The 25,718-nt window shown below is 47.2% G+C and overlaps 1 protein-coding gene across 1 annotated transcript in view; it reads left to right on the plus strand.

Annotated features, from left to right (window-relative positions):
* FARS2 (phenylalanyl-tRNA synthetase 2, mitochondrial) overlaps positions 1-18,261 on the plus strand; it is a 524,673-nt gene extending 506,412 nt beyond the window's left edge. The window contains exon 7 of the mRNA XM_008692843.2: positions 17,970-18,261. Coding sequence (XP_008691065.1) covers positions 17,970-18,108 — 139 coding nt within the window. The 3' untranslated portion in view covers positions 18,109-18,261. The remainder of the gene's footprint in view (positions 1-17,969) is intronic.
* The last annotated feature ends 7,457 nt before the right edge of the window (positions 18,262-25,718 follow it).

The following is a 25,718-nucleotide window of genomic DNA, read 5'->3' on the forward strand; positions in this document are numbered from 1 at the left end:
GGGCTTTCTTGGTGACTTCTTATTTTTGCCTGGGAAGGAAGGCATGGTCACTTAAAAGATGACTATTCAAAAGTTCTCTCTCAATGTTCCAACTGATCTCTAAGCATCTTTCTTGGTCAACCTTTTCTCACAGGATCAGTCTTCTTCGCCATATTGGATATTGCTTTGCTAGGCACCCTATTAAATCAGACCAGAACTTTTTGCTTCAGTTTTCATACTGAGGTCGACTTCATAAACCTAAGTTAGGCGGACTTTGAGAGGCTGGGCTAGAACCCTAATACCTTGTGCAGCCTTTGCTTCTGGGCTTAGAGGATGCATTCTAGGTACATACTCACTGTCTTACAAATGGTATTTTGGAACACAACTCTCCATAAAGAATGCCACCACCCCTCTCAGTGATTTTAACTATTTGGGGAAATCATAGAAGAAGTCGAGCTTCTTTTGTGTGTCGGCATAGGGAGGAAAGCCAAGAGTAGCCAATGAAGTGACTTCAGCCAATAGACCTGGACTTCGGTCTCTCTCTTATTAGGCAAACGGCATCTTCCAGCCTAGGGATCAAGCACTGCTGTCCTGGACACTTGGTGGTGCATGAATAAAAAAAAAATGCAGCAGTTCCCAGCATGCAACTGACATCTTTTTCCTATTAAGCAAAGCAAGCTTAGAAATGATCCATTATGTGAAGTGCCTTCAATTCTGTCTTCCCCAGCATTCATTCCAGTGAGAAGTCCTTTAAAAGGGAGTCAGTAAATCTAATTCCAATCATGGATCCTTCTGAAGATTCTAAAGTGGAGTATCTCCCTTCATGCCAACTCCAAATTACAAAGCAGTTGAATAAAATGCTTCTCCCTTGCCTCTTTCTGGGTCGAGGGGTGAGCCTGGTGGAAGCCTGGGGTGGCATGCAGCGCCCCCCACCTTGGGCTGCACTCAGGAAGCCATCTCACAGCCCAGGCCCCCCGCTTCCGGCCCCCTTGTTCAGTGCCCCCCCCGCAGGGGCCTTAGATGGGCCGCGCACAGTTACCGCTCACATGTGGTAAGCCATTAATATCACAGGAAAGGACTCTTGAATTTCTTCCATTTAAAAAATGTTTCTGCCACTCGGTTTGTGCCCCAGTGCCCTAGCAAACGTTTCTTTTCTGTGGCATAATGGTAAATTCCTCCCACTTATCACCCTGTCAATTCTGGAGGATAAAAAAAAAGTCCTTCCACGAGGCTCCTCTTTGCAGGGTTTCCCCAAATCCGTCGTGTGCCCAGTGGTGGTTGTGTGAAGGGCCAGACTCATTTAATCTCTCTGTTGTGATGTGCAAAGATCCCGAGAAAGGAAAGATCAGTGATTTATATGAAACACTTGAGCTTCTTCTCTCTACCTTCCTCCTCCAAGAAGATGTCATAAGCAATCCATCAGGGCTCCGAGCTCTGTGTGTTATCTCTCCCCTGTCCCCATCAGAGATCTGTGTCAAGTTAGAGCTAAATCATGAGACACATTTAATTAAAAGACAAATGGCGAAATAAGGTTGTGGTGGATGCTTCCTAATTGTGGTCTGTTACATTTTAATTATGCGTCGTAAATTGCGACAGCCAATCCACTGCGCGTCTCTGCGCGCTCCTGTTCTTTTTAATCACAAAGAAAATGTTCTCAGCTGCTGACAGGATGGGACTCAGCGTCTGTGCAGAGCAACTGGATCTTACCCGATGGTGACTCAGCAACTTGCCGAATCCAATTAGCGCTTTTGTAGCTGCTTACTCGAAAGGACCCGTAGTGAAGCCTGGCTTCAGACATCTCAAACCGCCGGACGTCCCAGCCAACGATCCGCTTGTTTGTAATCAACCAATTACGGCCAGGGTGCAGTAGAACAGATGCTGGGTGCCATGGTGAGCTAGAAACGTGCTTCCTCCTGGGTCCCAGCTTTTCATCTGTCCTTACCTGTGACGGAGACATAAGCACTTAGAGACTCAGAGTGAAAAGGCCAGAAATCTTAGTGACCATCTAGTTCACATGAAGGAACGGAGGCCCAGAGATGTTAGGTGCTGCTCAGGGTTACCTGGGTGGTTAGGGGAAAGGCTAACATCATGGGAACCCAAACGTCTTGATACCGCACAAGTTGCTGTTTCCCAGTGCCCCACCCCCACTTCTCTCCCTCAGAGCCCCCTCTTAGGAAAGGGGTAGCAGGGTGTCCTGGAGAGGTCCCTGCAGACTCTGCCCCCACTAGCGTGAGCAGGTGAGGTGGGCAAGTCACCCAACCCCTCTGGCTCTCAGTTTCCTTATTGTTGCCATGGGACTAATGCTATATTAAGAGAGTTTTGAGAAGTCTGTAAGATAGTATATTCAGAATATATTATAAAAGTACTTAGTACTTTTTAAACAAAAGTACCCAAAACAAAGTAACAATTCAGTACCCAGAAGTCCCTTCCGTGTTGATTTGGGGGCATTGAGATGGAGAGTAAGAGAAAAGGGGAGAGAGAAAATACGTTTGTTGCATGGAAACATTATGAATCAGTCACTTCTGCAAACACTGAAAAAAAGCCGGTGGCCAGAGGGGGCTCTGCTTTGGACGTCAGTTTATTTGGTTGACAACAAAGGGAAAGAGTCCCCTCTCTGGCATTTTTGCCAGAAGGCCCAGAATTTATACTTCTCCGTCTTTTCCGGCTGTAGAGTTCTGCCCGGTGTCTGCCAACAGGACATTGGATCCCTCTGCAGCTTTTCTCCTTGGACACTTGTCTGTGCTTTGTGAGTTCCTGTTTTGTCACTGACACAGACTTATACGTAGACCTAGAGACCAAGGGAAATGAACACCGTTTAATGAATTGTAAAAATGATTGGCTCTGGCACAGAGCTGTTGGTCATCCAGGCCTTTCTTTTGCCTCCCCTCCCCCTATTAACGTGCTTATAAATTTCATGGCTTTGTCCTATCTGTTGAAAAGAGAGCAGCAGATCTGTCTCTTCTCTCTGCTCTATTTTGATTTTTCCTGCGACCAGAGGTGCAGAACGTCGTTTTCAAAAACAAAACCAACGAGGATAGAGCTTCCAAATCAAGTGCAGTGAACAGGGTGTTTCAGACAGAGACTCGCCAGCCACTTCCCTATAGTTTTAATGAAAACCAGCGGTCCAGATTCAGCCCGCACGTGGTGCCAACAGAACATCTGCTGCCTAGATGTCATGCACTCGGAGGGGCTCAAAGGCCGGGAATAGTGTGGTGGTGAGTGTATAGTCCTTAGCACCTGGGGCCCAGGAAATGGCTGTTAATCTTAATGCTCTTGTTTATTTTTCTCTTCTTTGGTAAATCTGGGGACGCATAACTTTTTTTATTAATCTCAATAAATGTATGTGCCACTCACTAAAAAATAAAGTAGTGAAGGTTATAATGCTAATACGAATTATAGGAACTGGTATCTTTTATTAAGTACTTATTTTGTGTCAGGCACTATTTTAGAATCTTTACACATATAGCTATAAGATATTGTATTAACCCCACTTAAAGGTGTTAAAAATCAGGTTTACAGAGATCTGGCGACTTTCCAGAAAGAAATTACACCTAGTACGTGCCGCGAGCAGGTCTGCGTGACTCTCAGCTCTTCTGCTGTATGGCCTCACAGTGTATTTCGTCAAGTTGTCAGTTTCTTTGGGAAGCCTGCAATTGATGGTCGTGATCGGAACAGGAGATGGGCTTTCTGAGCTGCTTACTCCAACCTAGAGCAATTCTGGGACAAACATCTAAGACAGGGACTATCCCTGAACACTGGGGCACCTGAATCCCGGCTTTCAGCTGGTTGTGATCTAAGCCATCATACTACTCTTGCTGGCTTCTTACATCTGCTCTCTTCTGGAATTCAGTTTCCTCCCTAAAATATACCTTTCACAGGTCTTTCATAGAAGGTGTTGAGCAGTAAACTTTCTCATGTTGTCTCACTTTGTCTGAAATTTTTATTTTGCTATTTTTCTAGAATAACAGCTTAGCTGAGTACAATTGATATAGGTTGACATTTTGTTGGTACTATTCCATTCCCTCTTGACCTCCAGAGCAATTGAAAAGTTGCCCATTTATTGCATTGTTCCTTTGTAAGTTCTGCACTTTCCCCTCTAGCTGTTGTCAAGGTCATCCTTCTGTCCTTGGTGTTCTGCAGTTTCATTACCATGTGTCTGGTGCAGACTTGTTTCCTTTTATCCCCTTCAGAGTTTACTGTGCTTCCAGAGTCCGAGGATTTCATTAATTCTGGAAGTCTCTTGCTGTTATCTTTTCAGATATTGCCTCTCTTTGTTCTCTCTCTAGTCTTCTTCTGGTACTCACATTCTATCCTACATTTCTTAGAAAACCTCTTTCCTGTCTTCCATTTCTGTACTTGCTGCATGCGAAACAGCTCCTCAGATCTATCTTCTGGTTTACTAATTCTTCATTCAGCTGTGTCTAACCTGTCATTTTAACCTTCCCACCCATTTTAAAAGTATAACTATATTTTTCTATACATTTTTTTTGGCATGAACCAACTCATTAAATATAAAATAAACACACGTAAATGGCTTTTAAATCTCACTGACAGAAAGCTTGGCAAGTACTCTGAGATTCTAGAGGTCAGTGGAACTTCTGTGTCCAGACAGGAATCTTCCTCACATTCTGAGGGGCAGATTGGGACTCCTGACAAATGACAGTGTCCAAGTACCCCCTCTGCACTCCAGACAATGACAGGGTCTGCAGGAAGTATGGCCTTTGACACAGAATGGGTCACTAGGGAAATGGATGTTACAAAAGAGTTCGGAATTCAGGTCGAAGGCATTCAGCTTGCCACTGATTACAAATCTCTAGGAACAGCCGCCAAACCAACCTTGAGTTTCTCGCTGGTGCCTAACTATTGGCTGCCCTCAGAGGCGATATTCACCTGGTTGCTTACATTTCTATGTAGGTCTATTTCCAACCTGCTATTCTCTTTTCTTAATGTTCTTTCAGAGGGTTCTTTTATGTCTTGAAGTATTTGGAGCATTTTTAAATGTTTAAATCCATTTTTAAGCATTTTAAACACTTCTTAGGTTGTTCTTGTATCTGAAATTCTTGGGGTACTAATCCTTCTGTGTTTTTAATCTAATGACTCAGGCATATCATGGGTCATTTCCTCATGTGTTCTGCAATTTTTGGCTATGAGGTTATGTTCATTGGAGCTTTTCCTGAAATGATCCCATGTGGCTAAGCTTCTCTCCAGAGCTGTTCTGCATTTTCTTCTGCCAGGGATCCTAGGGTTGGCACCATTTCAGGACCAATTTTATGTTGATTTCTCAGCTTGATGATCTGAGGCATCGTGTGTTTTGTATCCAAAAGCCTCTCGTGACACTGGGATTGTGATTCTCAGAGTAGGCTTCTTTACATTGTTCTCAGAATGTAAGCAGAGACAAGATTCCTTTGCTTCTCTCTGTGCCGAGGATATATATTTTTTTCTTAGTCTACTGTTTTATTAAGGGTGCAGCTCTTTAGGGTACCAGCTTTGTGCAGAAATCCAACATCTTGTGCGGTTCCAAATTTCTTTCTTCATGTGAACCAAAGCCTCCTTCTCTATCCCCATGTGGACATTAAAATATAAACTCCAGGTTACAATAACTGAGACTTCTCCCTGCTCTAGGCAGCTGAAACATGAGACACTTAATGGTGCAGGGTTTTTTCTTATTTTTTGCACCTGGAGATTTTCCCTTGCTTTCATATTATCTGTTTAGCTATCTACTTCTTTTTAAAGCTAATGTTCTTATATGTTATTCAACACATCTGGGAGTATATAGCAGTAAGATCTTTATTTTATTTTGCCATCATTCTGGAACCTTCCTAGCTCTCTATTATCTTATTGAGCTAATTGTCATACATGGAAGAGACAGACATACTCTTTGGTCACCTGTTCCAGCAATCTGTCCAAAGCACGTACTGCCCAATTCTGCACTCATTCCTTTGCCCAGCAAAAACAAAACAAAACAAAACAAAAACAAAAAGAAATGATCAGCATGAAATGAGGGAACCTAAAGATGTTAGACCACACTAGTAGTTTCTTCAAGTCATGACAATGTGTCGTATTGACCCGTGAGCCCACAATTGAGGTGTCTTGATATTTTGCCTTTGAAAGTAACCCATGGGCACTCTTGTCAAATCTTGTCTAATTATGCATAATGGACAGATTCAACTTCAGAAGATTATGTTTGCTTGCAGTACACCAGAAATGTAAGCTTGATATCTTTATTTTTTTGAAGTAAGAAAATACCAAAAAGAAAATACTTGTTTTCACCGAGTTTGAAAATGGGTAACTGTAATTCAATAATATTTTGAAATGGTTTATTGACTCTGACTCTTACTTTATTAGTACTTTCTTCAAAGTTGCTGACAATGCTTTGCTCACATGACTTCAGTTTTTTTCTAACTGAGGGACGAGTTCGGAGCAAACAGCATTGCTCCTGTTTTGTTGAGACCGGGAGAGGCCACTTGGATTTATCCAAGTAGCAAAGATAGACCACCAGAAAAGCTGTGTTGAACCGACCCACCTCCCTTGCCTAAAGCAAAATTGCTTTTTCATGGAAGTACATTTTAGGACTATTCCCTCAAGTTTTATCAGTGGAATAGCCTTATGAAACTCACTACTGCCTTGAAATAGTGATATGGTTGAGACATTGGCTACTAATAACAGTCAATACCCCCAGCCCAGGATTAAAAGCATAGCTTTGGAGGCATTTGGACACCTCAGTTGTAATCCTGTGTCTTAACCTACTACTTGAGTGACCTGGGCAAGTCACTTTTAACCTCTCTGAGCTATCATTTTCTCACCTGCAAAAGAGGGGAAATAATGCCCATTATGATGAGACTGTGATAAGAATTAAACAGGCTACGGGTGCCTAGGTGGCTCAGTTGGTTAGGCGTCTGCCTTCAGCTCAGGTCATGATTTCAGGGTCCTGGGATTGGTCCCTGCATCGGGCTCCCTGCTTGGCGGGGAGCCTGCTTCTCTCTCTCCTTCCCACTTCTGCTCTCTCACTGTCTCTGTCTCTCTCTCAAATAAATAAATAAAATCTTTAAAAAAATTTAAATGGGATAATGCATGTAGGCATACCAAGTGACCCATGAATCTTGGCCATTATAAATTGGAAGTTCCTGTGGGAAGCCCCACCTGAGAAATTTCTTTTAGAATATTACATTGGGGTAAGTTTTGCTTCCCTAAAGAACAGCAGTCTTCTCTCCTCTCAGGCAGTATGAACCATGAAACTAATAAGGCAAATTCGGAAGCAAGTTTATTATCTCCACTAGTTCAGCTCGCAGCCTGCAGATCTGGGCTCTGTGTTCTCCACGTTTGACTTTGTCTTCATCAGTCTCATATTCTCCCTTAGTCTGGCTTTGTTTGTTTTTCTTTTTCTCTCCCGTATTTTCTATTAATAATGAGGATAAAATGAAATATGAAAGTACCTAGCACGGGGTACATAGTAGATCATTCTTCCCTTTAAAATGTTTTTTCTGGGGTGCCGGGGTGGCTCAGTCGTTAAGCGTCTGCCTTCGGCTCAGGGCGTGATCCCGGTGTTCTGGGATCGAGCCCCACATCAGGCTCTTCCGCTGGGAGCCTGCTTCTTCTTCTCCCACTCCCCTTGCTTGTGTTCCCTCTCTAGCTGGCTGTCTCTGTCTCTGTCAAATAAATAAATAAAATCTTTTTAAAAATAAATAAATAAATAAAATGTTTTTTTCTTGGGGTGCCTGCGTGGCCCAGTCGGTTAAACACCGACTCTTGATTTCGGGCAAGTTCATAATCTCAGGGCTATGAGATTGAGCCCTGTGTTCAGCTCCATGCTGAGCATGGAACCTTCTCTCCCTCTCTCTCTGCCCCTCCATCCCATCCCTGCTTTCTCTCTCTAAAAAAAATAAAATAAAATGTTTTTTCTTTCTTCTTTCACCCTTTCTATTTACTTCCTACACTTTCTCTGCTAAATGATATTTACCAATGATTTATTCTTTCCCTGTTTTGTGATGAAGTCCTAGTCATACTTCTAAAACCATCCTGTAATTTAATTGGTAAATAATAATCATTACTGTTATAACCCTGTTAAAAGTAGTTAATGGTGGAGCACCTGGGTGGCTCAGTCAGTTGAGCATCTGACCGTTGGTTTCGGCTTGGTCGTGATCTCAGGGTTGCAGTATGGAGCTCTGCATCGGGCCCTGCACTCAGTGTAGCGTCTGCTTGAGATTCTCTCTCTCCCTCTCCCTGTGCCCCTCCCCCCACTTGTGCGCTTGTCTCTCTTTCTCTCTCTCTCTCAAGTAAATAAGTAAATCTTAAAAATAAGGTAAATGGTGCCTGCAGCAGACATTAGGAGGCTGAAGAGACTGTGCCTACAGCAAAAGGATGAGCAGACTGGAGTGAAAAGGAAGTGAGTCCCCACGTATTCGAGCTGTGGCCTTCACTAAGTCACTGCATCTCTCTGGGCCTGTTCCTGGCTCTGCAGAAGGAGGGAACAGTGCCCACCTCTCAGGATTGCCGTGTGGGTCTCAGTCAGTAGGACCATGTGGGTCCAAGGCTCTGGAAGCTGGATCACTTTATAATTGTTAATTTGTCTTATCATTGCTACTATTATTAGTAACAGAGCATCTTCAGTTTTACGAAGACTGTCTGATGGCAAAGCCCAGAATGTTCTTTAATTTTATCAATATTTGGAATTTAAACATAGTTTTCCTGTAGGTGTTCCAGGTTCTAGGACACGTTTCTGTTGGTATGGTTTCCTCGTATTAGTTCTTCAGAGGAATAGATGGTCTGGGATAATCATGTCCTTCTCTAGATGGTAAAAATAAATCCATTAGGAACGTCCATAACTGTGGCATGACTATTAAGTAGTACACACAAACATCCCAGCAACTTCTGAGTTGCTCACTGACACTTGCACAGGGCACTTTCTCTGACCTGTCCATTTAAGTTAATTGCCCTTTTATGTAGCCTCATTGCTCCATGTACCTCTTCTTCAAAGCCAGTGGGTAGTTGCAATTTACATCTCTTTGTAATTCTCTGATTAACGCCTATATTTTATGCTAGACTGTGAGCTCCATGAGGTCAGATCTGTTTTGTTTTGATTTGTTCCGCCATTAGGTCCTTAATACCTGGCAAAATACATGACATATACTGAATATTCACCGCATCTGTTGGATGGATGGACGGATGCATAGACAGACATTTAATCTCAGAGACAGTGGTGTTTGACATTATATATGCTGCCTCCAAATCTGCCTGCCAGTTGTTCTGGGAGTCCCCCACCAGCACTGTCGTGGGGCAAAATCCAGCACCAATGAGGAGAAACGTAGGAAGCCCTTGTCAGCTCAGTTTAAAGGGAATCCCCCTCTCAGTCTGCACTGGGGAAACCTGAAGTGAGCAGCCCCAGAAGTGATCCAACATAAAGCTTTGTAGAAAGAGCTCAAGCATGGGCCAGAAAAATCTTTACGGTCCCATGTCTTGGATTCTCTGATTCCATAAAACATGTTGCTTGTATGATGAATCCTTGACCAAGACATCACTGCCGTATCCCAGCCTAGGATACTATGGATAGAAGAAGCTCACCCTAACAGCCTATTTTGTCACTCTGTCCCTCAACCTCCCACTCACTATTTGTCAAGACATAATACTATTAATTAGACCCAGAGAGTCCCTCCTCAAAAACATTTGCAAAATAACTAAGTCATTGGAAATTTATATAAATTTCTCTTTCCTATATTTTCTTCATAGTTAGACACTGAGTCTTAAAGTGATTAGCACATTCCATCCATTACTCACTAAATATAAGCTCTGCAGCATAACACAGTTATGGGTAATTCTACTTATAGTAATGGGATTGAGGCTAGATCTATAGCACACCCCTTGGTTGGGTGGCTATTACAAGAGATCGGTGACATGGTAAACCATAATATCTGAGTAATCCTCTGTTGTTTGAGGCGAGTGAGATCTGAAGTTCATTGAGGCCCAGACTCTAGATGCTTAATGATGCATTTTCGTTTGAGGCTTCTGAGCCAGGAACATAAGGCCCTCTTCTGTAATCCCCACCCACCCTGCAGCCTCCTCCCTTACCAGTTCTGTGCTGTAGAAGGGTGTAGACCTAGCCCAGCCACTCTGAACTACTCAGCTCTCCTCAATCTGTCCATGCACGTCCATGCTTCTGTCTGTGCCTTTGCAGAAATGACCCTTCCCTCGTACAGGGTCAGTCACTTCCTGTACGTGCTGTGACCAAAGCTGGCTTCCTGCTGTGATTACAACCTTCTCCCAGCAGATCATGCAGCCTCTGGACACCTCTTCACTGGATCATTTATCCCTGCAACATGCACTCAGCCACGCCGCATTGAAATAGAAGAGGAAAAAGATACAATGAATGCCCCCTGGCCAGTACTTGTGTCATTTTGCCCCCTAGATGCACCCCTTGGCCTTCACCTGCAAAAATCCTTATCATACTTTAAGATCTAAATCTAATCTCATCTCCCCGCCAATCTTTCTCACTGCTCAGTCATTTACAGTCCATGTCGTTCATTTAACATTTAGCACGAATAGCTTTGTCCTGTTGGTATCTTTTCATGTATAAATGTCTTAAGCCCCAAATAGATGGTAATCTAGCCCAATCCTTCTTTTTGTATTGTTTTGGGATACTTCTTCCCTCTACCACTGCCACTGAGTTGTGCATAGAAAAGCCACTCCATGAATATTTATGTATCGATCAAGCGATTCCTATTTTGTATCTCCCACAATGTCTGCCTCAGCACAGGATAAATAATTGCTGATCAATTGATTGAGTTGGAAGTGTAGCACTTCGCCTACCACAAGTCTTCTGGTTTGTAACCTGACTCATCCACCAAAGTGTCAACACGTTTGGGAAGCCGCCATGTAACAGTAGAGAGTTCAGTTAGCTCTGTTGACTTTGGCTTGGCACACTAAGCCAGGGAGGGAAATAAAACCTCTTCCAAATTTTCCACACAACCAAAAAGCACAGAGCTTTGGAAACCTGTGCAAAATGAGCCATTACTCCAAGTTTGTTAGAAGTGTATGAGGAAAGGGGCGCCTGGGTGGCGCAGTCGTTAAGCATCTGCCTTCGGCTCAGGGAGTGATCCTGGCGTTGTGGGATCGAGCCCCACATCAGGCTCCTCCGCTGGGAGCCTGCTTCTTCCTCTCCCACTCCCCCTGCTTGTGTTCCCTCTCTCGCTGGCTGTTTCTGTCAAATAAATAAATAAATAAATCTTTAAAAAAAAAAGTGTATGAGGATGGCTTGGAAAATCATGGAATAGTTGAAGAGAATTGTTCAAATATGGTCAACCCTTGTTAGAGCTTTATGAGCAGGATATCGTAAAGCTTCATTAGTGTAAAATACAGGGCCGCTTGGTAGCTAGGTTAGCGAAATCAAAGCAAGCCATTCGGGGAGAATGGAGACCCACCACGTTATACCCTTGCAACAGTCCTGCCACACAGATAGCAACGATTTGTTTTTAATATAAATGTGAGTTCCCAACTCCCATTTCTAGTAATAGTCAACTAGGTTATTTGGGCCAACCCTCCTCAAATTTTTTTATTTTAATAAAATGTACATAAAATTGACCTTTTTCACCATTTTTAAGTATACAGTTCTGTGGCAGTAGGCACGTTCACACTGTTGTGCGACCATCACCACCATCCATCTCCAGGTCTCTTTCACCTTCCAGACCCAAACTCTATCCCCATTCAACACTGACTCCTCCTCCTCCTTCCCCCAGCCCCTGGCATCCACCCTTCCACTTTCTGTCTCTGTGTTTCACAACTCTAGGGACCTTATAGAAGTGGAATTATATGTTTGACCTTTTGTGTCTGGCTTATTTCACTTAATATGATGCCCTCAAGTTTCCTCCGTGTTTTAGCATGTATCGTAGTAGAGATCCATTTTTACAGATGGGGAGTTGAAACCCCAATAATTCTTCTAAGGTCATTCAGATCTTTCTTTGTGGCCCAAAGTAGAGGCTCCATAATCTTCGGGTACGTAAATAATAATACTAATTGGTAACTATAAGCCTAAAATATGCTTAAAAACTTAACATGTATTATTTTCATGCAGTTTCTTCAAAAAAAAAACCCTATGAGTTCATTATTTGTATCTTGGAATGAGAACCCAGATCAGAGATTAAGAACTTGCCCAAGATCCTCTAGCTGGGAAGTCGTGGCACTGGTTAGTCTCTATCTTCTGCCTCTCCATAAGAGATTCTATTAGGTGATGTTCCCCAAAGCAATTATTTCCATATATGCATGCATGTAGAAACCAAGAACATCGGCCCCAGTCCCCCAGGAGGCACGAGCATGAACTCCTTCCTCCTGAGGAGCTTGGCATGAGACACTCATTGGGAGGTACCAGGAGAAGTTACCGGGATTGATGGGAATAAAACCCTGGGGGTGCTTTGAAACTTCCCTGAGGACTTGACAAGCGTTTGATGTGAAAAAGCATTTCTTGCCTGCAAAATGTGTGTCTCTGAGGAGCTCTTAAGTTGCCAACACGCGAGCTTACTGGGAGCTGAGCGGGGGGTGAGGGAGGCAGGTTTGAAAGCAACTCTACTCAAGCCGCACCCAGCAAGTTCCCTTTTCCCTGGCTCTGACTCTCTCTCCATCAAGGCCTGGATTGGAGTTGTCTTTCCCAAGGCAGTAACTGTCAGAGGAACCATCTGGTTTGGTTTCTTGTGACTGACTCCCAGGGACAGAAATCCCTCTGGGAAGAAATCATAACACAGCAGCAGCAGCAGTGAGAGGCAACTCTGATGCTGGCTAGCTAGGAACTGGGGGGAGGGCCCCGCTCCAAATGGCCCATCAGGGAGCATTGGGCCTGAGACCTACCATTCTGAGAATGAGAAAGGCAAGCCTCCTAGTTCTGGAGAATATGGGGTGGGGGGAGAAGGGAAAAGGGTAGTTTGTGGAGAGAGGCTAAAAGGTGTCCAGAGTGTCTGTTAGAACTGGAGGTCTACCTTCTACGGGAAGACTTTCTCAGTGGGCTCTGTCAAGCTGTAATCCAACCACATTAAGCCAACTCCCTTCTCTCTTGCTTTGATCACTAATATCATTAATTCATCTTGTGTCCATGCGTCAGCCTATCTGGAAATTGCCCCAGGTCAGGGCCCCCTGCTCTTTCATTCCATTCAGGCTCACAAATGCTGCTGGCTGGCTGCCTCATTTCCTCCATGTGTGCATTTACTCTAGAAACTCATCTGTCCTCTGCACTAACTCTTGGAATGTTAGAGCCTGAAGGAGCCTCAGGCCCATTCAGTCTGGCCCTCTCACTGGGGAGGCCACACAGACATTTCTGGGGCTTGGACTGGGACCTGGGTCTCCTGCCTCCCATACCTTGTGTGTTCTCCACAGAAATGCTCACAGGGAAGCACCAGAGGGAAGAATTGTTTGCTGAAGGAGGATGTGAGGTGGGAGTGTGGCGTGGCTGACGTCATGGCAAGCACCAGCCCCATGATAGCCATGAGGGGAATGGTCCTCCACTTGGGCTCCTTCCTGGCGGCTGCAGGACCTTGGCGGACCACTGGTCCCCAGATGTGAGCTGGTTGGGTCGGGGTTCTGCTCACTTGCTTATCTCTGTCCAGCTCAGTGCCTGGAACATGCTGTTTGTGGAAGGAGTAAAGGAATCTATGAGTAGACCAGTGATAAGCCCTTGAAGCTGAAATGTTCTAAGTCTCTCTTAAAAATTCAAGCTCCATCCAGTGACCTACTCATTTTAGCCAATACCCCAATGCAATGAAATTCCAACACCAAAAGGAATGTTTAGACTCTTTCTTCAAACTCACGATAATGAGATTTGCCCTCTCAAACTCAGTAATGGGTCTTCTCATTTATTTTGCTGATGAGTAGAAGCCATCCAGTACGTAAGAGAGAACTTTTGTTCACCTTAAAAACCACAATTGTTGATGTCATCTCTTCTCTCTTTCAGGGAAGTTTTCTCGCCCTGAAGGCTGTGCCCGCGTGAGTCTGGGGGCAGGCTCTGGCAGCTTCCCACTGCCCAGCCCGCTGTGGGGGCACAGGAGCGGCAGCCGCACACGCACCCCCATCCCATGCTCTCCCCGCAGCTCTCCTGATTCCCCACAGCTGCTTGGCTTTGCAGTCTGCCTTTTTAATGGCCCCTTAAGCAGGAAAGACCTTTATTAAAAAGCCTCCCTGTCCCAGGGCTTCGCACTCCGTGTCCCAGTTATTCCTCACGTGGGCTTGTGCGCTCTGTTAGTCACAGGGCAGAGCTAGAAAAGAACACGGGCTTATTCTGTGTCTTCCTTGAGCAGGAGGATTAAAGACATTACCCTTCTCAATAGCTCACAAGCACTATCACTTCTTAGGGGGAGTTGGGGTAGAAGGAAGAGGCTAGAGGTGGGACCGGAAGAGAGGAGGTGTGTGCTGGAGAGCTGAAGCGTGGTACTTGATACTTGGGCTCTGAAACCAAACTGCCCAGGTTGTGTGTGTTTGTAACAAGGTAAAAATTAACCATTTTTAAAATGGGTGGCTCAGTGGCATTGAGTACTTTCTCAGGGCTGGGCAACCACACCACCTACCTAGTTCCGAAGCTTTTCCTTCACCCCAGAAGAAAACCTTGTACCCACTGTTCACCTTAAAATGGCCCGTTATCTTCCCAGCAAACAATGTATTTATTTGGGAATAGCAGAGAATAACAGTCTGGAATAAGCCAGCTGTGGCACAACCATAGGCAAGTCCCACAAACAAGAATATTTTTAATGGAGAAGAAGGAGGAGGTTGAGAGGGCTCGTTTTGGACAGAAGTCCTTTGGAGAGAAGCAAGAGTTCAGGGTGATAACTCATTGGCTGAGTTGCACGGGTGGTGGATCTCTTGAAGGAGATTTGATGTGAATCTTTCCCCATGGGGGCCTGTAACTGATGACTGTTTCCTGTTGAGACACTTCTGTTGGAGTCTGTGGTTGACAATTCTTCCTGTAATTGACATTCAGCGGAAGGGCTCTCCCTTCTAGCCTCCCAGGCCCCTTTATTAATTTATTTATTAATTTATTAATAATACTAATTAATTTATTAAGCATACTCCCTACCCCCACCCTCTGGAAACCACCAGTCTGCTTTCTGTCTGTATGAATTTCCCTCTTCTGGATGTTTCATGTGGATGAAATGCAGTATGTGTTCTGTTGTGTCGGACTTCTTTCACTTAGCCTGCTTTTGGGGTTCATCCGCACTGTAGCGTGTGTCAGCACTTCATTCTTTTATTGACTGAATAATACTCCGTGGTGTGGATATACCATATTTTGTTTATCCATTCATCCACTGATGGCCATATCCCCTGTTCGGCTGTTATAAATGGAGCTGCTGTGAAAATTTTCCGACGAGTGTTTGTTTGAACACCTGCTTTCAGTTCTTTGGGGCATATGCCAAGCAGTGGAATGGCTGGGTCATAGGGTAAGTCTCTGTTTAACTCTTTGAGGAACCACCAAACTGTTCCCCACAGTGGCTGCACCATCTCCATGCCCATCAGATGGCCTGGTTTCAAATCCAGCCTGCCACTTAGTAGCTGTTTCCACTTGGGCGAGTAACTTTGCTCTCTGTGCCTCAGTTTCTTCATTTGTATAACCAGGACAGTAATGCTACGTACTCCGTGGGGTTTTGATGATTACAGGAGTGAACACCAGCAAAGGGCTTAGAATGGCGCCCGGTATGCCGGAAGCACTACAGAAATGTTTGCTGCTGCTGCTGCCGAGCAACAGTGAGGGTTGTGGCAGATACAAGATTGAGAAGCTTTTTGATCAAAAAGGTCCACATTGGGTGATGTGAAAGAATCACAAGAGCTCTAATCTACATACTTGGAGTTGGGCACGGAGGGCATCCCTCCTTTGAGGGAATCCATCTTCACACCTACTCAGTGATAAACCATAAGTTCCCTCAGCTCCGGGACGCTTGAGGAGAGCCTTCTCCTCAAGGATGAGGAGACTCATGACCAACTTCCAGCTCCACTTCTTCCAGGTCTCCAGGAAGCGAAAGGAGGACAGGAGTGTGACCTAACAACCAAAAGCTCCAAAAAGAAGTCCCTAGAAAACAACAGGCTGCCTGGGTGGCTCAGTCAGTTAAACATCTAACTCTTGATTTTGGCTCAGGTCATGATCTCAAGGTCGTGGCATTGAGCCCCACATCAGGCTCCATGCTCAGCACAGAGGCCACTTCTCCCTCTCCCTCTGCTCCTCCCCCGGCTCCCATGTGCGTGCTCTCCCTCTCAAATAAATAAATCTTAAAAAAAAAAAAAAAAGAGAGAGAGGAGTTCCTAGAAAACAAATAAAAGTCAGTCCTCTCTCTCACCAGTGATGTTAGGAAAAGGCAAAGCTGGTTGATTTTCAGTTGAATCTACTGAATTATCACCAAATATTCTGCCAATTTTATTTCTCTCAATTTATAAAATTAATCCATATGTTTATGATTCATTTACACCCCACTCATCGAAATGTTTTATAAAAGCTGTTTGAATCCCAGGAATCCTGATAGGGGCCTTCTCTGAAGCACATAGAAACAAGATGATAAATTTTTCCCATTCATCTTGGGTTGGAAATCTCAACTTGTCGAGTGGCCATATTACCAACTCTTCAGCTAAGTAAGAGATGCCAGAGGGAACCAACGAGAAGATGGACTAACAGTTGCCACAAGGATACTCTGGCCTCACACTCCTGTAGCATTTCATCACTTGCAGAGCCCTGTCACTTTCTGAATCAGACTCTGCAACAGTTTGGGCAGATTGGCGGAGTTAACGGTGTGCTCTTGCCTCTTTCAACAGAGAAGGAACAGAGGGCGGGAAGGGCGTGTCGTGGCCCGGAGGCACAGGAACCCGTGCTAGGACCCTGGGCTGCCGCCGCCTTGTAAGGGGCCTGTGTCCCTTGCTCAGATAAGGCATTAGGAGGGCTGGCCCAGGCGGTCCCCTGCAGTGCGCGCAGCTTGGCCTGCCAGTGCTCACCCCCCACACACACACACAGGAAACCATCACACCCTTGCATGGTCACCAAGTCACGGACAGCCTGGGCCCCCAGATCATGAGGCCGCACTTGTTCTCGTAAATGTTTGCCTCATCTTCAGGCATCTACAATTCCTCCGCCCTCTTTCTCCCTCCTTAATTCATTGCTCCTCCTCCAGAACCTTCCAGCTCTCAGAAACTCAGGGTGTTGCAGCATCCTTTCTTGATGACGTCAGGTTGAAAGAAAAGCCTGTCTTCCGTACCCAGGGGAGGCCAGCTGGGGGCTTCAGCAGCCACAGAAGGCCCAGTGCAGCTGGGCACAGTCGGGCGTATCTCTGCTTGGACAGTTTCTCAAGGACCCCAGCAGGGCAGGCCTTGCCCTCCCAGCAGCACCGTGAGGCATGCCCAGTGTACCTGGTGCACACAGGCTCACCTGTGGAGAAAGCCTCTCGGAGCACATGCACAGAGCATCTGTACCAGGCGCTGTGGCTTTTCACATGTCTCTGTGAAGACTGAGTTCTGCAAAGTCCCCTCTACCTGGAACTTGGAAGCATGTCCATATGGCACAATTGTCTGTCTGCTTTCCACGGCCTGCAGGGGTGTGAAGAGAGTGATACCTCTCAACCTTCTAGACGGCTGTAGCCCCCGGGGCCAGTCCCGGCCTTGTGACCCCAGTGTGCCTTCTACACGTGATTGTTTTCTGTGCCATGAGAAAGGTGGAGGCATACTGGCCTTGATTCCTAACCCTCTCTGCTTATCAGAGTCTCCTGGGGAGCTGACAAAAACTCATAAGAAACGCCCTTCCCAGGGGATTTGAATGCATCTGGGCCGATGGGAAGCAGCAGTCTTGATTATTCAAGTCAGTGTTCCCCTAACACTTCCCAAGAAGCCCGTAAGAGGTGCAGGCCGTTAGTGAGAGTGATATCTCTGCACCACGTGGATCCCGTCCTCAGCTCCCCACGGGGGTTGATCTGGTCAAGGGCCGCCAGCACGGCTCCTGCAGGTGGTGGACACGCTTGTCCCTCACTCACCTGCCTTTCTCTTCCGTTCTCCAGGACGCACAAGACCAGCCACTGCTACCGCATCACCTACCGCCACATGGAGCGGACCCTGTCCCAGAAAGAGGTCAGGCACGTGCACCAGGCCATGCAGGAGGCCGCCGTGCAGCTGCTGGGCGTCGAGGGCAGGTTTTGATGCCGCTGCCGGAACCAGGCCGCAGCCTCTTGGGGCTCCACGATTTGCGAGAGAGAAAAGGATATTGTTTGTGGACCGGGGCATCTGTCATGTTTTGATAAATGGGTCAGAGTTAGGACTTTCAGAAAATAAAGGATCGCTCTTGAGAAACTGTTGACATAGCATTTGTCTTTTATTTGGGGAAACGGGGGAAAAAGAAGCAATAATGTAAGAGTTCCCTCCTCTTCCTTTAAGAAACCCTTTGCCCGTTGGCGCTCAGTGTGGTTAATTGGTCCCTGGGTTCCATTAAAGTGTAAACACCAGGCGTGATTTCTTGCCTGGCAGGCTCTTCCACCCTTCTAATGAGTGAAGCCACGCAAAGGGACATCAGAAACTCCGGACACCAGAAGATTGTTTGAATCTGCTTCCATGCTTGCTTTCTTCTCTTCATTTTCTGCTTTGCAAAGGGCAGGCTTCAAACAGGGCACTAATGAGATGCCAGGGCCCCCCTCAAAAGTGAAGGCAATCACATGTCAGAGTGGGGCAGGATATTTCTTGCTTTTCATAAACCCATGGCTTGGAGCCAGGCCTCTGGCCCCAGGGCTTGGGCTTAGCTCCCTTCTGGCCCACCGGCGAGGGAATAAAGGAGCAAGAGCCGCCCCAGAGGCTGGGAGGCGCACAGGGGCCCCAGAGGCTGGGAGGTGCACAGGGGCCCCATCCTTGAACCCCCACGAGTTTTATTGCCTGACAGAAGGCCCCTGCTTCTGGAGACGACCTTTAAGGAAGAATATGGGGCTTTGATGTCCCCCCCTCTTTCCATCCCAGGCACTTTGTAGTCTGCCTGCCTCGCTCCTGACCATTTTTAATAATCAAATTCCATCCCTGGCACGATGCTGGAGGCTGATGGAGGACTGCAAGGGCTGGGATAAATATTTGATGAGGGGTGGCCATTATCAGGCAGTGGCGTGGGGGTTGGGCAGCTGCTCTCAAAGGGAAGGAATGGGCTTTCATGTCATTTGACCTTGTTATTCATGTGTACTTTTCCTTTGGATTTTCAGTGAATTGAAGCAGTACCCCAACTCCCGCACCCGGGGTGGAATCAAACTGCTGTCCAGGGTCCTGGGGGCCCCTGCATGCAGTTCCTTAAGTGGGTAGATCTGGGTGGGAATGCACAGTATGATTCATAATGTCTCCTTCATAATGTCTCCTTGCTAGCAGACCATTTCTTCTCCAGCCTTGGGCTGCATTTCCAGAGGTCCTTTTTATCCCCAAGACCAATTAGGCATTGATTAATATTCTCCAATAAAACAAGTTAGGTGGGTACTACCCAGAAAATCAGGGTGCCCCCCCGCCCGGCCCACAACCATAGCAAAGAGTTGTCAGATCCTATGCTTGTGCCCAACCCTCTCCTTGGGCCTGGAGGAGTGACATTCAGGAGGGTTCACAGAGGGCTCTCAACACGCTATATCGTTATCTAGATTTTACAAATGAGGCACTGCGGTCTAAAGAAGTCACAGGACTTGACCAGGAACGACACACGGGATGGCCGGCCTCACACTCAAGCCTCCTACCTCCAGATGAATAACTCCCATCTAAGCAGACATTGGTTGGCTGTAGGATCTGTGCTTCCCTCCGGCTTCTTGGGCCTTTGTTCCATTCGGAGAACTCCAGCTGCGTGGGCTCCACTCCAGTGGTCTGGCACTCACACCAAACTGGGCCTGCCCCCCCAGAGCCCAGGGAACATCCAGCTCTTGACTTTTCATGTGGTTCCCGCAGGAGAATACATAACGAGAAAGGAAATGATAAGAAAAGCAATTTCATCCGAAAGATGAATAGCACTTTGCCTCTCAAGAACAGACAGCTCTGTACAAAGTCGAGTGCGGGGACTAACACCAGCACCAGGAGCCTCTGGGATGCTGGGTTCCCTCCTTTTATAATAGGAGTAATCATAGCACCTACCACAGAGGGCGCTCGTGAGGACCAACTGAGACATCTCATGTGCTATACTTGGCACAGAACCTGGAACCGAATGAGCCAGCAGTAAATGATACCTGCTGTGATCATTACTCAGGTGGAAAAAGGTGGAACTGTGGAATATTAGAACAGGAGCAGATCCTGGAGAGGGGAACCCGGGTGGCTCAGTCAGTTGGGCGTCCAACTCTTGGTCATGATCTTGGGGTCGTGGGATCGAGACCCACGTTGGGCTCCATGCTCAGTGGGGAGTCTGCTTGGAATTCTTTCCCTCTCCCTGTGCCCAACCACTGCTCTCTCTCACTCTTTCAAATAAATAAATCTTAGGAAAAAAAAAAAAAAGATCCCGGAGAGCAGCCATATCTCCCCCTAGATGACTGTCTATACGTGAGGACACCGGAGTCCGGAGGGGCAAGATGATTTACCCGAGGGCACAGCTAATTACGGTAGAGCTAGGCCTAGAACTAGGCTTTCCAGAGCCATCTTCCACAACACCGCACTGAATCTGTCATCTTGAGCGTATCTCTAGGTGTAAGCCCCACTAAAAGCCTTGACACTCATAAGGGTCAGGAAGACTCAGGCTAAGGTTGCAGCTGTGTCCTGGAGCTGAGGACCAAATGTCCTTCCAGCCCACGCACCACCTGTCTGTGTGATCAGGGCTCTCCAGATGCCAGCCAGACGGAGGTCAGCAGGCTCTGGCTACTGGTCATGGTGAAGGTCATGGTGAAGGTCATGGTGATAAATTCTGTGACCAACTGCGGCTTCGGGGGTGGAAACTCATGGGCTCTGCAGCCATTCGTCCCTGTCCCTTGTCCCTCCCTGCTCTTCCGTCTTTCAGCTGGGGGACCCACTGCTGACCTGATTCCCCTGTGCTGTACCCTGCAATGTGTTATTCCTGGAATCAGCCAGTCAACTCAACACTGGCCCAACGCTCCCAGCCATTGGCTGGTGGTCTGGCAGACAAGAAATGAGAAAGGAAACCCTTCACCACTGGAGGTTCTTTTATTTTTTAATTTATTTTCATATATAAAGGAAATGAGTGAATTCAAAGAATATATGGCGGCCTCCAAATGCCCACGCTCTGACTCTGCTTACGGAGACACCCCAGTGGACACATCGTATCCTCCATTCTCAGGCCAGGAGTCAGCCAGTCTTCCCACTGACCACCATCACTCAAACAACACTTTCGGGCTACTAGCCAGGGCCACGTGCCCCTCCCCATCTCAGGTCATATACATATTTTCGTGGTAGTGGGAGGGCATGTAAGTGACGGTGGGGTCGATGTGGCTAACATCGTGGTCTTCCAGATACAATGCTCCACCTTCATTCGGCCATTTAGAGTGGGGGCTGCTGTTCTGTGCGACAGATGGAGCCACCGAAAGAGAAACCAAGTCCAGCCCTCATGGAGTTTATATGCATCCTCTCATTCCATCCTCACAAGCCCCTGGGGCTCATCCTCTTATCATCTCATCTCCAAGGGCAAGATTAATCGTGTGCAGGGAGATGTTGCAAAGCCAGCAGCGCTGGAGAAGGTCCTTCTGACTTCCAGGCCTGTGCTCTTCACGTCGCCTCCCACTCCTCCCTGTGCACCTGCCCAGGCCCTGGGACAATGACAGGCAAGGCTGGGAATTCCTTCTGGACCCTGGCAGAGGCAACAGGCCGCTGTTGTGGAGACAATGCCGGCAGGGGCTTCAGGCTTCAGGACAGCGACAGCAGCCACAGACAAGCCACAGGACCTCTCAGTGAGGTGCAAGGGTCTTTGATGTAGGCCCTTGGGACCAGCTATGGGTTCTATGTCAAAATTGCCAGAAGCCCCTTTTTATCCTCTGACGCTCAAGGCCTTCAATAGATTTACACTTGTAGCCATAGCTACTTTCAGACAGCAAGTCAGATTCAAGGTCACTGTCAGAGCTGAAAAGGTCAGGTCCTGAGTGACAGAGGAGAACCCAAAACTGAACATTCTAGGACCCTGCGGGAGCAATCCACACTCCTGGGAGGGTGTCCTAGCACTGGGGGTGGGGCGGTGGGGCAGCGGGACAGGAGGTATTGTGGTTATTTCTGACCTCAAGGTCGCGTTGGCTCGAAGATTTCTGGGTGGCTTCAGTAGCCAGAAATGCCTTATTGCTTTAAAAGCAATCAACGGCAACCAAAAAACCAGTGCCCTATTCAAAGGCGAAGGTTCAACACAGATCTCCTGTGATGTTGACGTGACCGCCCTGCTCTGGTACTTTTTCTCTCCAATCCCTGAGCCCTGGGGCTGTTCCCAGGAGGAGAGTGGCGCAGGGATGCCCCACTGGGCACGGGGCCAAGCCCAAGGCTGGGGGTCCAGGTCTACCCCAGCTCTGCCCCAGATGGGTCACCTAGCATCCCTAAGGCTTATTTTCCTCCGCACGAAAATGGAAGTGACAATCCCTGCCCCTCTTCTTGCAGACTATGAATGAATGGCTCAGCAAGCAGTAAAAAGATTGCGTGTAAAACTCCTAAGTATTTCCTGTTAGCCTCATGACAGCAGTCTGTCTACTAAGGAGTTGAAAACATGAAGCCTAAGGCCAGGACCAGGGTCTTCTAGTCAGTGGCTAATAGAGCTGGAATTTAAGGCCGCGTTTCCAGAAGACGAAAGCACACAGTCCTTCCACTGTGCCATGTGTCTGCCGAGCACGGAAGGAGGACGAGAACACTGAGACAGCACATTGCCCTGTGCAGCTGCAGCTATAAAATGGGGAGTGCCCTCCATAGTCTTCTGTCTCAAAATGAAGGCCAGTGTGTGTGTGTGTGTGTGCGTGTGTGCCCGCGCGCACATGTGCGCGCGTTTCCCTGTGTGCATACAAGCCTTATGCCAGGCTACACTGAGTTAACAGCAGAAATCAAGGAAGGCACTTGAGATGGGTTACATGACAAGGATCGATCCCAAAAGAAAATCAGTGTGTTACACTCTAAAGCAGCACTTCCCAGCCCATGATCCCTGCCATGCCCTGAGCTCCCCGCAGGTCTGGCGCAGGACTCAGGGGCACCCGGGGCTGCGTGCACATCCTGGCTCGCCGGCACCTCGTCCTTCCCGGCCAAGAAAGGATTTCAGAATGCAAGTGTGTAAGCTTGACATTTTATAGAGGGAACTTTAAAGTCTATTTTTAACATCTTCTAACCTGTCAAGAGTGAATTATTTGAAGTCATCTATACTTTATTAACAATAAGAAATAACTGGGATGTCCCAGCAACTCCACAGAGAAAGGCAAGTCTTTTCAACAATAATAGCTGGTTATTCGCATGAGAAAAAAAGAAAAGAATCTCAACCCCTACTTCACACTGCACACAAAAAATAATTCCAGATGGAGCATAGACCTAAATATGAAATCCAGAACTTGTAGGGCCTTAGGAGAAAACACACGGGACTATCTCTGTGACCTTGAATGGGCAAAGATTTCTTAGAAAAGACACAGAAGGAACTAGTAAAGAAAAAAATGACAAATTGGACTTTGTCAAGATTTAAAACTTCCACTCCTTGAAACACATCATTAAGAAAACGAATAGGCAAACCGTAGATTAGGAGAAAATACTTACAACCTGTTTCACAAAGGACTTAGATCCTGAGGACACAAACGGTTCCCACAATTCAACAATAATTTTTTTAAATCCTTTGAACAAAATGGGCGAAGCCTTGAACAAACACTTCACAAAGACAAGATTTATAAATGGCCAAGAAGATGAAGAGACGCTCAGCCCTACCACCCGTCAGGAAACGCGTTTCTGAAGTTACGGAGCAGACGGAACTGATCTACAGTGGCAAACGCAGATAGATCAGAGGTTGCCTGGGCCTGGGATGTGATTGACTGAAAGGGGCACACGGGGCGTTTTTAGGTGATGAAGTGTTCTGTGTCTTGAGAGGAGAGCAGTAACATGGACAAATGCATTTGTCACAACTCGTCAGACCATCCACTTGAAGACCTATGCCTTTCGTTGTATGTACATTACGGACGGACGATAACAAAGAGAAAAATTATCACGCTGCACCTCATGACCAAATGAACACTACGGCTTGGAAGCAGAGGAAGCCTCAGATTCTGGAAGAGATGGGCAGAGAAGGCTCTAGAAGGACTCTGGGGGCAAGATGACCCCTGAGTCCACAGTGCAGCTGGGTGTGCAGCTATCTCTCTGCAGGAGGAGGGCAGCACGTGCAGGGGAGACCAGACAGGGTGGAGGAGCAACAGTGAAAGCCCAGGCCCACACAGGACGCAAATGATGGGGCCCTCGGTGTTGTCGTCGGAGTGGGGGTGCACGCGGGAGACTGGCCGGCGGACTCAGTGGCATAGAGCAGAGGGAAAGGAGGGGACCCGAGGGCTGCTGGTAGAGCCTCTGGTTTAGCCACGTAGGTGCTTTCCAAAGTCCTTGGGGCTGGAGCAGCACCGTGACAGGAGTCACGCTGCACCCCTGCTCTAGCTGGGGCGTGGAGCTTATAACAAAGCGCATCCCGTGTCCATCTTCCGCCCGGTGGGAATCACCCAGGGTAACAGGGAAGTCAGGCAGCTGGCCCATGGCTTCCACATTCACACATCTGTCTCCCACCTGAGGGAGGCTCAGCGTGGCCCGGTTAAGAAATCAGACTCTAGTGACACTGTCCCTCCTGCCCTCAGGCCACCAGGCCTGACCACAGCCAGCGGCGCCCTCTCCCTGGGTCACCACCTGGGAGGAGCCAAAGGCCCCGCTGAGGGGTACAGATGCCTGTCTCAGCCATCAGAGGGGAGCTGTGGCTCTGCCGTGGAGTACCTAGGTGACCTTGAGGTGTTCCCGAGCCTCCTGACTCAGTTTCTCCATTTTACAAATGGGAATACTAATCATGGGAAGCTCTTAGTTTTTAGCTCAATGAGCTATGACAGCTATATTAGTATTTTTCCTAAGCCCATGTTGGGAAAATGTTCTGGAATTAGATGGTGGTGATGGTTGCCCAACTATGTGAATATACTAAAATCCCCCACAGCGTATGCTTCGGAAGGGTGAATTTTATGGTATGTGAATTATATCTCAATAAAACTGTTATTTTTTTTAAATGTTAAGAATGTTGACATGTAATAGTAATAAAATGCTATAAATATGTATTTACCAGATGACCCAGCATTTGTATTCCTAAAGTATCTCCCGAGAGAAATAGAAAGAGGGGTCTTACTGAATTAGGGCTAATGTGGAAATGGGCAGAAGTGAGGTGCCTCCTGCAGAGCGGGCAGCCCTCTCTGTCTTCCACGCCTTCCCCAGGATCTGGCCACCGAGAAGCCCACCGGCCCCTCCAGCACAGGGCTTGGAGCAGATGCGACCACACTTCCGGAACAGGGCTGCAGTTTTCTGGTGCACGTGGACCTTGCAGCCTTCCGCCCCTCCTCAGGGCAGGAGGGGTAGCCCTTGACCTCCTCAGGAAGGCTCGGGGGTCCAGCTCCTTACTATGACATGTGGGGCTCCTGAAGCATGAGCGTCGCCCAGAAGCTGGTTAGGAATGCAGAGTCCCAGGCCCCTCTCCCAGACCCGCTAAATCAGAATCCACATTTAATAAGATCCCAGTTGATCGGTGTGTTCTAGATCTCGAGAAGCTCTGGGCTACAGCAATGAGCTCCTTTCCGAGTGTGAAAGATTGAACTCATCATTAGGGCTTAACCAGGCCGCAAAGGGAATGAGGA

The sequence above is a fragment of the Ursus maritimus genome, unplaced genomic scaffold (assembly GCF_017311325.1).
Source record: "Ursus maritimus isolate PB19 unplaced genomic scaffold, ASM1731132v1 scaffold_30, whole genome shotgun sequence".
Classification (NCBI taxonomy): Eukaryota; Metazoa; Chordata; class Mammalia; order Carnivora; family Ursidae; genus Ursus; species Ursus maritimus.